The sequence below is a fragment of the Myxine glutinosa genome, chromosome 6 (assembly GCF_964187855.1).
Source record: "Myxine glutinosa chromosome 6, kmMyxGlut1.1, whole genome shotgun sequence".
NCBI classification, from domain to species: Eukaryota; Metazoa; Chordata; class Myxini; order Myxiniformes; family Myxinidae; genus Myxine; species Myxine glutinosa.
In genome coordinates, this window is record NC_136266.1 from 115,113,695 (window position 1) to 115,127,208 (window position 13,514).

The 13,514-nt window shown below is 42.4% G+C and overlaps 1 protein-coding gene across 5 annotated transcripts in view; it reads left to right on the forward strand.

The window, feature by feature from the left end:
* Nucleotides 1-13,514, forward strand: part of LOC137430211 (collagen alpha-1(XIV) chain) — a 371,222-nt gene that overhangs the window by 85,233 nt on the left and 272,475 nt on the right. For all 5 annotated transcript variants that reach the window (XM_078780417.1, XM_078780420.1, XM_078780419.1 and 2 more), the window contains 6 exons: nucleotides 6,144-6,284; nucleotides 6,539-6,595; nucleotides 6,836-7,102; nucleotides 7,560-7,715; nucleotides 8,721-8,891; nucleotides 9,947-10,240. In XM_078780417.1, the coding sequence (XP_078636543.1) occupies nucleotides 6,144-6,284; nucleotides 6,539-6,595; nucleotides 6,836-7,102; nucleotides 7,560-7,715; nucleotides 8,721-8,891; nucleotides 9,947-10,240 (1,086 nt within the window). The remainder of the gene's footprint in view (nucleotides 1-6,143; nucleotides 6,285-6,538; nucleotides 6,596-6,835; nucleotides 7,103-7,559; nucleotides 7,716-8,720; nucleotides 8,892-9,946; nucleotides 10,241-13,514) is intronic.

The following is a 13,514-nucleotide window of genomic DNA, read 5'->3' on the forward strand; positions in this document are numbered from 1 at the left end:
GGTTCTTTGGTCCTTTTGTTTTTGCAGCAATTCTGTTAGAAATTCCTTTGATGTAAGAACAACAGTTGATTTGATTGTTCAAACTTGATCTTACCCTCCTTGTCTAATGCTCTCTCAGGTTTCATCAACTTTCCATCAAAGTTAGGCTTCCATAAAAAAGCAACCTCAAACAATTTGTTGGTTTGGCTTTTATCAAGTTAGTTGGAGACGGAAGGACGTTGGAGCGATGGGAGATGGTGGATATGGTGTGTGGAATATTTTGATGGGACATCTGGGACTGATTTTATTGCATCCCAGTCACTTGTGGAACCCGAAAGAAACCGCAATGCAGTTTTCCTTGCGGTCATCAAAATTTCCTCCGAGGGTCTAGAGGGTCCATCTCCATTACAACCACGCATGGGTATTTACATGGAGTACCAGACCCACCGACACACACCTGCCCACCATCCAACCTGTCTGTATTTATATTCATGTGATTCACCACATTGACGTTTGTATCGCATACATCATGGATCCAATGGCCACGTGCAAAGCTCCCAGCAATGATGTAAAGAAGCAGCCACAGGCTGCACTCAAAATGAATGAATAAATTCACCTTACACGGCTAATGAAAGTATCGGTCAGAAAGTACGTCACCTACCTCTCCCCTCCATGTACGTACCTGATGAACGTCACTTCTTGAATGGACTTAATGAAAAACTGCCATCAGAGAGACGCTTTCATGTGAGGCAGATGGAGAAGAACATTTTTAAAATGTCATTTTGTACCACGTGCAATTCAAGTGCTAAATTCAATTCCGAGCCATTTTGATGTTTAGTCCATCTTCCATGTTTTACCCTGTTTTCTTATTCCCTTTGATGTGTTATGTTTTTTTTATGATTGTTAAACTTATGGTGTCACCAATGAAGAATTTCCCTGGATATGGGACAAAAAATATTATTATTATTATTATTATTATTATTATTATTATTATTATGCATAACAATAAATATGAATGAATGAATGATCGTTTTAAGGCCATTTTCCCCGCTAGAGCGGGGGTTAGTCCTGCGGGCCCCATGACAATCATGGTTCCCTGTTTGAGGCAATGTTTTTATGGCCGGATGCCCTTCCTGACGCCAACCCTTGGTCACGCTCTTACGATGCGCAGGGATACGGTGTACCTATTCTAAGCCGGGGTACACACCGGGATCATTCATCCCAGCAAGCTGGTGCTCAATTTGCCGACCTCGGAAGGTTGGGTTTCAGGCTGAGTCAACCCCCCTGGCGTTAATTGCAGCGATTGACAGGGATCCGAACTTCGGATCATAGGATCCCAAGCCTTCACCCTAACCACTAAGCCAACACCAGGCGCCATTATGCATAACAATGAATCACCTTAAAATTTTATGGGTGGAGGAGGGGTCGTCTCTTTCAATTTGAATAAGCAACAAATTATTTTGAGGCATGATTTGGCATGAAAACTTGCATTCAACATATGGAGGTAGAAGACAGAGAGACAACTGACCTGTCTACAATGGCGGAGTGATAGGCCAATAGACTCAGCTTCATCACGGAAGATTCCAATGATCTTGAAAGCCTTGGATTCCACGGCGTCAAGCTGACCAAGATGTGAGGCACGGAATCCAGCCCAGAGTGGAGAACAGGACTCCATCAAGCTGCAGATGTAGACCTTGTAGGTGGATAGAAGTTCAGGTGTTCCAAGGAAGAAGTTAATACGATAGCGGATGCCCAGTCGACGGCTGGCTTTAGAGGACAACTTTGAAACGTGGTCTGCCCAAGAAAGATCATGGCTGATAGTGAGACCCAGGAGTTTGAATGACTGAACTTCCTCAAGAGGATTGTTAGGGAAGTAAATAGGAGGGTTTGCTCGACGGTCCTTTCAGAGAGAGATAGTGAGAGTGTGAGATGTGTCGGATTGAAAGACATATTCCAAGTATTTGAGCATCCTGTGATTTTGTCGAAGTCCAAAGAGAGGGAAGAGGCTGCCTCCTCTTCTATATTAATGAAAACAAAGACTTTATTCTTTGGGTTTAATCAGGGCACAGGATGTTCTGGAAGTGTGGTATGAAATGATGTGGACAAAGTTCCAGTGCATAACTTGTACAGCATAGGGAGGAGGGATGGAGGCCCGGGAGGGGGTTCAGTTTACATCGGGGAATGGAGCATCACAATTTTCACCATATTTAAATAAAACAAATAGATGGCCCCTTACAAATCATGTGTGAAGTTGATCATATTGCCTTAAGAAGGATCCTTCCTGAGCTGTAATCACCATGGCAGTTTTAAAATGAGAAAAGTAATAGAGAGGATTAGGGGAAAAGAGAAAAATGGGAATAAAATGAAATGATGTGGGGTTTGGGTGGAAGGATGGGGAGATGCAAAGGTGGGGTGGGGTAAGGGGAGAAGGGGTGAAATGGTGGGGGTTAAGGCATAGAGAGGGATAGAGGAATGGTTTTAAAATACAACTAGTTCATTGTATTTGGGTGCATTGGGGAATAATGACATTTAAATGTAAGATGAATGGACAGAAATAATTGTGCAGTTAAATATAGCATTGTAGAGAAGAAAATCAAAAGAAAATCAAACAAATGTACACAGTATAACGGCATGGACTCAGAAAAGACTGAGCACGCCAATGGACTCTGTCACTGCGAGATTGGACAATAAGTAATACGTGGATTGAACACGTCCATTACGCCATGACGGAGTAGTACGGACATGCACCAAGCTGTCTTGGTACAAACATCACATAATCGCATTTTATCACTAAGAAAATGTACAAAAATGGTTTCACCGTTTAAATAAGGTAAAAGGAATCCCAACTCTAAAAATGTATCCCTTTTGAAAATGCAAAATGAAAAATAACGGCAAAACCCGGACATTTGTAGATATTCTAAATTTCCGGCCGGACAGACATTTAAGGACCAAAAAAGGAGGACATGTCCGGGGAAAACTGGATGTATGGTAAGCCTAAGTTAATCAAAGTCGAGAACAGGAGATAGCTGGCATCATCAAAATAGCAATAGGATTGAAAGTGCAGGCCTAACCTTTCCACTTTCACTCATTTTGATCCTTCTCCAGTTAGTGGACTGTAGTGCCAAAGACCATCATCACTTGCTTTAATCTGTCGTCCATCTTGCCCTGTGAAAAATACAAAACAAAATTGTGCTGAGATTTTGAGCTGCCATGGGTTGCTGTCCCCAAATGCACACAAAGATGCTATAACAAGTCTGAAATTGGCTTACTACGTGCACGTCTACCCTATACTCGGAATAACACGACGAATGAATTAGCTTGGCTCTTACCAGGTCTGCTCCACAGCTGTACCAAGTCTGGCCTTGCTGTCTGACTGTCGTAGAAGCTTTAGCAGGGAGCTGTGTTGTCTTGACTAAGCTCCGTGTCCAATCAGGCTTGGTCGTGCTGTCTCCTGGAAACTTTGCACTGTTTTCAAATAGAGAATGTGCACCTTTCCTCATTGTTTCTTCACCTTCTAGTGAGGGCTTCATTCCATTGAGTGCACGCGTCATAATTCATTCACCAAATTATTGTGGTGCTTAGGCCAGCACTAAGGCCTGCCTTTTTTTTTTAATAGAAAAAAAGTTTAAAAAACCAAACATTTGAACAGCCTTGGACGTGTACCTTGACCCCCACTTCTTTCTTTACCCCCTTCCCCCATCTTTACATGCATTGCAATTCCTTTTTTATTTTCATATCTTCAATTCCATCTGTATCTTCCAGCAAATGCATCTGAGTTGACTCCAAACTGTTTGACCACTATATTCTCATCTTATGTACTCGCATAAACAGTGTGAAACAGAAAGGATTACATATTTTTAATATGCCGTAGGCCCGTAACTTTGTCATATTAATAATTAGCAGTTTTTTATTTATTTAAAAGCTTTTAAAAATAATTTGTGTTGAAATGAAAATTTTATTATTCTCTACTCTACACAATATTAGGCCAGTTTATGTCATTCTGATGTCAAATTAAAGATCTATTCTTCTGTTTCAATATGTATACACAATAATATATATAGACATATATACGCACACACTACATGCCCAAAAGTATGTGGACACCCAAACATCACACATGTATGTGCTCTTCGAACATCTCATCCCAAAATCATGGGCATTAATATGGAGTTGGTCCCCCCCCCCCCCCCCCACTTTGCTGCTATAACAGCCTTCACTCTTCTGGGAAAGCTTTTCACTAGATGTTGCAACATTACTGCGGAGAATTGCTTCCATTCAGCCACAATAACATAAGTGAGGTCGGGCACTGATGTTGGGTGATTAGGGCTGGCTCGCAGTTGGTGTTCCAATTCATCTCAAAGGTATTCGATGGGGTTGAGGTCAGGGCTATGTGCAGGCCAGTCAAGTTCTTCCACACCGATCTCAACAAACCATTTCTGTATGGACTTTGCTTTGTGCACGGTGGCATTGTCATGCTGAAACAATTTTGCCACAAAATTGGAAGCACACAATCGTCTAGAATATCATTGTATGCTGTAGCGTTAAGATTTCCCTTCACTGGAACTTAGGGGCCTAACCCGAACGATGAAACACAGCCCCAGACCATTATTCCTCCTCCACCAAACTTTACAATTGGTACTATGCATTCGGGCAAGTAGCGTTCTCCTGGCATCCGTCAAACCCAGATTTGTCCGTCGCACTGCCAGATGGTGAAGCGTGATTCATCACTCCAGAGACCACGTTTCCACTGCTCCGGAGTCCAATGGCAGTGAGCTTTACACCACTCCAGCCGACACTTGGCATTGCGCATGGTGTACTTAGGCTTGTGTGTGGCTGCTCGTCCATGGAAACCCATTTCATGAAGCTTGCGACGATAGTTGTTGTGCTGACGTTGCTTCCAGTGGCAGTTTGGAACTCGGTGGTGAGTGTTGCAACCTAGGACAGATGATTTTATGCGCTACGTGCTTCAGCACTCGTGGTCCCGTTCTGTGAGCTTGTATGGCCTACCACTTCTCGGCTGAGCTGTTGTTGCTCCGAGACGTTTCCACTTCACAGTAACAGCATTTGCAGTTGACCGGGGCAGCTCTAGCAGGGCAAAAATTTGACGAACTGACTTGTTGAAAAGGTGGCATCCTATGATGGTGCCACGTTGAAAGTCACTGAGCTCTTCAGTACAGCCCATTCTACTGCCAATGTCATAGGTGATGTTTCACCCACTTCCCAGTGACCTTCCTCAGGTCAACTCTCAGTTCTATGGGCCAGGAATTTGTAATTTGTTCAGGGTGTCTCAGGTGTTCAGGGTAGTTCGCCTACTCTTCATGAAGGACACCATGGGATTTTTAGCATCCCCCACCTATAAATGTTTGCACACGAGACTACCATTTTCATGTCCACATGATGGACGGCACACACAATGATGCCTCATCCTGACCATGAGATAACGGGATTACAATTTGTAGCTGGGTCATCATTTTACCGCAGGCTAGATGGCTCAGAGGCGTGTGCATACCTCGAGGCTATTCTGCCAGCCAGGAGGCCATTATGAGCAGAGAAAGGCTCTTCTGGAGATAGCTACAGAAGACATTATTGTGAGCTTCCGCCCATTGCGTGTTTTATTAATTCGCTGCAGGGTGGGCCTTGGGCTGTCCACGGTGCACCCTTTGGCCACTCTCCAGTGGGGGATTTACCCCCACCCTTTCAAAGACTCTGCTCATGGATAGATCTCTAAACCGACCTCTCATGGAGGCCATCCATGTGTTAACTCTCCTGATTATTTATTTCAAATAAAAACACATAATGACAGATTACACGGGAAAAGCTACATGTGACACAACGTTGGGGAAATGTGTCATATAAATGAACATTTGGAAGGGAAGATGAAGGGATCTTTAATAGAACAAATTCGACCTGCCTATTATAAATTTATTACATGTGCTTTTGTTGAAAATTTATTACTACTATATGAAATAACTATTATAAACTATTCCCTTTTTACCCCCTTAAGGCATTCCCACAACAATATGTATGCATATATCTCCATTATTTGTTGGTACTGCTTTATTTTACTTGGAGATCAGGGCTGATGGAAGAGCTGAATGATATGGGCAAGGATATTACTGTGGCCTTATGGATCTAACAGCCTCCATGCCTTCTTGCTGTCTTAGGAGGTGCAAGGCAGGAGCTGCGTCTACCACACAATTCCAGACATGCTCTGCTCCACCTGCATACAGGCGTACCTTACACGATATCAATAGTGGCGGTGGATGAGACATCCAAGAGTGAGCCGGTGGTTTTGCACATCCCAGGCAAGTCGGCCATCTTTTCAATCTGTAAATTCCACTTCCTCTTACTCCTTCTGTTCTTCTTATTCTTCGTCTTCTTCTTCCGCCTCGTGTTCCTGCTCCTGTCACCCCCCCCCCCTCTTCCCACTGCTCGGTATTCATTTTAATTCATTTGTGTTGTTGAGGGTGACAGCAAGTCCAGTAGTGCCGAGTTTATGCTCTTGTGAGTTTTATTATGGCTTATTGGATGTGTTCTTATCCCTATGTTTACTCTCCAGTGCAGAGATATGCACCTGCAAGAGCAGGGAAAGAAGAGACGAGGAAAATGAGCAAAGGTATAAGCTAATGTTCCATCGTCGAAGTTGATGCATTTCTGATGCTTATGTCATATGTGTTCATTAAGTATCAAGGTGCTCTGTACTATGTAAACATGGTCGTATTTACTGTAATAAGCATAAAATGTTTGACAAGGTGCATTGTGAAAGTACAGTGGAGCAAATTTATAAGCATGGCTCTGTGCACTCTCAATGTTATGATGTAATATTTGCTTCAGCTGGTTGTCCTCTTCCCAACAGGCTGCTCGGAGAACATCCCAGTGGATGTGGCTCTCATCCTGGACAGCTCGGGTGCCTTGCCAAAGGAAGATTTCCAGAAAGCAAAGCTCTTTTTGGCTACACTCGTTGCAGCTTTTCCTTTGGGAAAAGACGCTTCACGTGTAGCCCTGCTTCAGCTGGGCTCCAGTCCTCCAGATGTGCTCATGCGATTGAGCGAAAGGCATGCCAGAGCAAATCTCTTTGGCATCATCCGAAGAGCTCCAGAGCGCAGTGGCAGTGCTAACCTCGGTAAGGTGGGAAGAGGGAGAGGAAGGTGGGGATTTTTTTTTTTTCTATACAACATCGAGGCTCATGTAAGAGCTAAGAATTTGGGTTCGTGGGTGACATAGAGACCAATAGCGTGAATCACTGTTGTATAAATAACGATCAAATTACCCAAACAGTGTAACAATGCACATTCACATTTTGTATGCCAGAGAATGTGCATTACCAGCAAAGGTTGCTGTTCTAACTCGCATACAATTATCTATCCCTATTTATATTTTCAATAACCACTGGTCAAGTCAGCAGGTAGGTATATACACAGCGAGAGAGCATTGCAGACATTGATGGTGTTACAAACTTGTCCATTATCTGCACTGAATGTGAGCGATGAGGTTGGATAATCATTCAGAAAGTGAGTCGTTTCTATTAAATACTAAGCAGCTTTTGTGGAATGTACATCTGACCCTTGCTTATTTTACAGGTGAGGCTCTGCACCTTGCTAGGGATGATGTGTTCGGTGAAGCACACAATGACCGGCCCAAGATAGCTGTTGTACTAATGACTGGGCCATCCAGTGACTCTGTGGAAGATGCCGCCCGGGCCCTCAGAGATTCCGGTGTTCAGGTGTTTGTTCTAGGTCGGTAAATTGTGCAAAAATCCCATCATTTCCTCTCTCTCTCTCTTTCACCACGTTTGATTTGCTACCTGTCCCATCTGTTTGCTTTCCGCTGTGTACATCATTATGCCCTTTCCTCTGCCCCCATTGTGCTCTCCTGCATGTCTGTCCGTGCTTTCCCTTCTTTCTGCTTCTCGTCTCTGAATATGTTTGCCTCTCACACATTGTCTTCCTGCTCTTCCATTGACTTTGATACCAACATGAAAAGCACTTTGCTTTAACATTTCCCTGGTATCATTTTCATCAACTATGATTGTCCTGTTTTTTTTGTTTTTTTTTGTATACAAGGTCAAGGCTTGTGTAAGAGCTAACATTGATCACAAAAAAGACAAACTGACACATAAAAACATAAAACATATGATAAAGGGAGCGGGAGAACAAGATGGAGAGCAGGGACATTGGGAGATCTGTGGGAGGGAGAGGGCTTGGGGGGAAGGAGGCATGGGAAGGGGGGGGGGGGGCAGAGGTAAAAATAACACGTGGACACTGCTAGTACTTCCAGGAAAGAAGTCGGTATTTCAAAAAAGTGGATCTGGGGTGTTTGTGTTTTGGTTCTTTGTGTGGATCTTTGTGTGGAAAGTGGATCTGGAAGTTCTTTGTGTTTTGCTTTATATCTTTATAGGATTTTAAGTCCTCGAACAATTATTTTCGCTTTCCTATTCATTGCTTTTTCTTTTTTTTAAGAAGTAAAACAAATGATAAAACAATTGTAATTGGCATTCATGATAGACGTAGAAAATGAGAAATCACTCTTTAGGCCACTAATGAACACATGGAGGAGTTTTCATGTTATGTCTACACAGGAATCCATGGCCTCTTGTGTACTGCCCTTTAAATTGGATACAAATGTAAGTTGTAAATGTCATGGGTCATGATAAATGTGGTATGTGTGTGTTTATGCTTTTATTCTACTTTGTTTTTTCTAAAACACAACAATAACAAAATGTTTTCTTTTCCACCATGCAGGTATTGGAAGGGTTGACGAAACGGAGCTGGAGCGAGTCGTGTCCCCTCCAGCTGAGGAGCATTTGTTTCTGGCAAACTCGGTGACCCTTCTGCGCCGAATACGTCGGCAAATAATTTCGGCCATGTGCACCGCAGCACATGGCCTGCAAACCATCGCTGAGCAAATGAGCAGTGAGTTGTGAGAGAGAGCTTTCTGTGCTGCATGTATTGTAATACTTTTTACCTCCGCCACCAAAGGTGGATGTAGGTTATGTTTTCACCCCTGTCTGTTTGTCTGTCTGTTTGACTGTCAACAAAATATCTCAAAAAGTTGTGGACGGATTTGGACGAAATTTTGCGGAGATGACAAGAACGAAATGATTCGATTTTGGTGACGATCCGGATTCTGATCCGGCTACTAGAATTTTTAAAAGTTATTCTGCACTATTGGGAGAAAGGGCCAAAAACGATACATAGCAGGATATCTCAAAACGTTGTGGACCGATTTGGACGAAACTTGGTGGATCGGTTGGGTGTCTGACTAGGACGATTTGTTTAGATTTTGGTAAAGATCGGAATATGTATTCGGATATGAGAATTATTTAATTTTTAAAGTGATTCTTCACCATTGGGAGATATGGCCAAAACGATACACAGCAGGATATCTCAAAATGTTATTGTTGGATTTGGACGAAACCTGTTGGACAGGTTGTGTGTGTGACAAGGAAGAATCGATTCAACTTTGGTGAAGATCCGAATAACGGATCCAGCTAGTGGAATTTTTAAAGTGATTCCTCACCATTGAATGATATGGCCAACCAGGCAGAGGTATGCTCTCTACTGAGTGCCGTTCTACTTACATATTTATTTAATTCTCAACTGTAACGAAAGTTATCGTCATGTAATATTTCCATTAATGACACTATTAGTTCTGATTCCTTTGTTGAAATAACCATTGGCTGTGCAATACTACGACAAGAATGATTTCCGACCTCCTTTGGCATGCAGTGACGAGTGAAAACGAAGAGATCTTATTTTAGAGAAGCATAATTTGTTTCGTATGCTTCTCTGATATGACGACATCCCAGTCCTATTGCAAAATGCATGCAAAGGTGTAAATGCCGTTACCTTAAAGTAGAGCAGGCGCCTGCTTTAACATGACAGACCACCTACAATTCCGATAATAATGGATTTGAATGCTTTAAGACTGCCATCTGTTTTTGAGTCTTTCCTTTTCTTCCCAACAGGTGTCACACCAGCAGAGAATATACATGTGGCGGAGCGCGGTTCAGACTTTCTCCGTTTTGCATGGGATTCTCCAGCACATCCTGAAACCACTACCTACAGAGTCTTCTACCAGAAGCAAATGGAGGCCGACCGAGGCATGGGCGAGAGGAAGGAGGTATCCACAACAGGCGAAAAAGCAGCTGTGACGATTTCCAGCCTGGAACCCGACACGGAGTATCAGATAGTTATTTACACTGTTTCTGGGCCTCGCTCAAGTGAACCCACAGTGCTGACTGAGAGGACCAGCTCCCAGGGTGAGTCCGTGCTTGGAAGTTGAAAATGTTTGATGCCTTTAACCAAAGGATGCAGTTTGAAAAGTCCAGAATGCAATTAATGGTGGGTTGAGATACTTCTTGCTTGAAGAATGGTGTCAACATTCATTAGCGATTCAATCGAGCCTTGGAAAAGATCCTAAATTGCATCAGCTTAACATTTCCAAGATCATTCCTCACTTCAGCCCCCCAATGGCACGAGCTTTTGGCACGATGCCTTTGGCGTCCACTGATTGATGAGCTTTTTGTCACGTGTTTTTAAAGCAGCATGAAATGCGATTTGTTAAACCACGTTTACTTTCTTCAACTGGTCGAGAGTCTAGACTGTTCCCGGCACCACTCACTGTAAGAAGTATCACGTTCAATTAGTATCAGCATGTAAAGTAGGACCCGAATTCCAAATCTGTACACTCACTGACATGATCATGTGGCTATGTTCTGGATCCGCACCATTGAACATTTCTGAAAACTCGTTTCACTGTCGCACACATTGAAGGCATCAGTGATCCCCTGCGAGTCGTTCTTTTCTGCCCAAAGTTCTTCCCATTGGATTCGTTTTACTCAGTTATTACAGTCCAAATAAACTGAAAAGACCATCTGGTTGGACACGTTCATATAATTACATTTTGCCTTGAGGAATTGAAGCCGATGCAAATGATACTTTTGATTGGGCATCCATCATAATGCCCTTTGTGGGAATTACTTAAAAGTTACAAACAAAGTTTGATTTTCTTTTTTTCAAATTAAAAGAACTGGCAAGGGTACCTGCCCTATGGGCGGGGCTTCAATTGGGAGGCCCACATGAAAAGGCAAAATATCAGAAATTGAAGGCTTTTTTTATTTTAAACAATTTATATAAACATCCGTTAAATTATATCACACGCAAATCATCAAAATCTAAACAGTATTTGTAGAATTTCAATAAAAGCCACATCACTGTTCATATCGGTAAATATTATTCCATCGTGTTTGGAAAAACTGGAAAATTGGAAAAATTGGAAATTGGAAAATTGGAAACAAAAATGGAAAAACAATATAGCCATTTTACTCCAGGGCATCCCAGGATTACCACCCAAAATTTCGTTGCGATCGGTTCAGCCGTTTTTGCGGTACCTGGGAACAGACAGACAGACATTTGGTGAATTATAGTAAGATAATGTCTCAAAAGGTATTTGGTATTAAATTGCAAATGCAGTTCTATTTTAGGATATCGTTTAATAAGGTGGACTTGTAGGCAGGTGTATCTTTTTATCCTTCCTGATCAGAAATCTCTGTTGGTCATTGGGTTGTGGATGAAAGTTGTGAAACAACTTCCGATTGCGAAACTTCTGGTTGCGAAACACTTCCGATGAAAAACTTTCTCAGACCAGTGCCTCACGATTCTTGTTCATCATGCTCCGTTGTTTCGCTGTTGGCTGCATTGTTGATGTTGGGCTTGACATTTGTTTTTTTTTCAATGGGTTTCCAACTGACAGAAATTGTTTATTTCCCAAGTGAATATGGAAGACATTGGAGCACATCAAAGCAAATGTTTTGTTGCCTCCTCGTTTTGAGCACAATGGCCTACTGTTAATGACCCTCAACTACTGGGACTTAAACAGCAAACCAGGCACAAGACAGATGCAGTCCCAATAGCTTTTGGCCGAAGCATCATACCTGAGCTTTTGCCTAGGTAGACCGCTGCACTATTGCTGGTGCAACCTCATTTTAATATGTGCAATAACTAGATGGTATTCATAGAATACTTACCCTGCGCAGTCAACTTGTTGTGAGCCAACTATTCTGTTTTTGAAAAAAAATAATCTTTGATCCAATATGGCTGCCAGACCACGTGAGTGATGACATCATAAATTTATATTCTCTAATATAATTGTTGCATAGATCACGCCCAATACATTTCAAACTGATCAGACTAAGCATTGTCCCTGTCGAATTATGACGTCATAATTATGGCACCAATGACGTCATCATTAACAACACCTATTCCCCATATGGAGTTCTTTACAATGAGCCATATTTCAATTTTTTCCATGCAGTGGTTTTGGAGATATAAAGGTGCAACATTTTTCAGTTTTTCCAAGATGGCTCCTGTACCACATGGCCTATGACATCATGATTATCATTAAAATGTTCCAAAGGAGGGTGTGCTCCAATGGTGAAAATTTAGTGTCCATCAGAACAACAGTTGCTGAATTTTTTAAAATAATGATCGGATGGATAAGTGTTGTATTTGTCGAATTATGACGTCATAACGAAGGCATCGATGACATCATCATTAACATATCTTATTCCCCATGGGGAGTAGTTGACAATGAGCCAGGTTTCAAATTTTTTCCATGGAGTGGTTTCAGAGATATAGAGGTGCGAATTTTTTCCAAGATGGCGCCTGTACCACGTGACCTATGACGTCATAATAATCATTAAAATATTCTGCAGGAGGAGGCCCTCCTATGGTGAAAATCTCATGTCAATCGGACCAACGGTTGCCCAGAAAATGCATTTTTAAAATGCAGACACGTACGGCACATGTACGCACCTGAATGCTTAACCCCGCTTTTCGCTTGGCGAGCGCAGGGAAACACCTTTGGTTGGAAGAAAGTACCTAGAGAGCCTGTAGCCAGTCACACTTTTTACAACCCTGAAGAATGCAGACATTATCGGACCAAGGGTTCAAATCTTTAGTCTTGTGTTTAAACCTGTGGCCCGATAGGTATTTATTCACTGCATGCATGTGAATCAGACCTCGACTTGAGACTCACGACTCAGCAGAAGACAACCTATGACACTTGACAATCAACTCCGGGATATTGCATTACCTTGCTGAACCACACCCGGTGGCGTAATTGATAGAACAACCTCTCTGACTGTGTGAGTTTGGCAGTTCAAACGCGACTCTGGCCTAGTCATATCAAAGATATAAAAAATGGTGTGTGCTGCTTCCTTGCTTGATGGTCAGCATTTGAAAAGTATAGACCATAGAAAACAACCATAGCTTGTCAATCATTGTGTGATCTTGATCGGCCTAATGGCCTCCTACATTGAAATTCCTTGTAAGAGAACTCGTATTTAACTAGGCAATGGCATGGCCTCTTCGTCTTACACTGGTTTTGAATGATTGCCCGTTAGCCCGGAATAATTATGAGATGAAAGACCTTGAACCTAAAGCAGATAGTAAGGAGTACAATATAGTTACAATGAATGAGACCTGGTTTAATGAGGCGAGCAGTTCGATGGCAGGACTAGAATATGCTGTAAG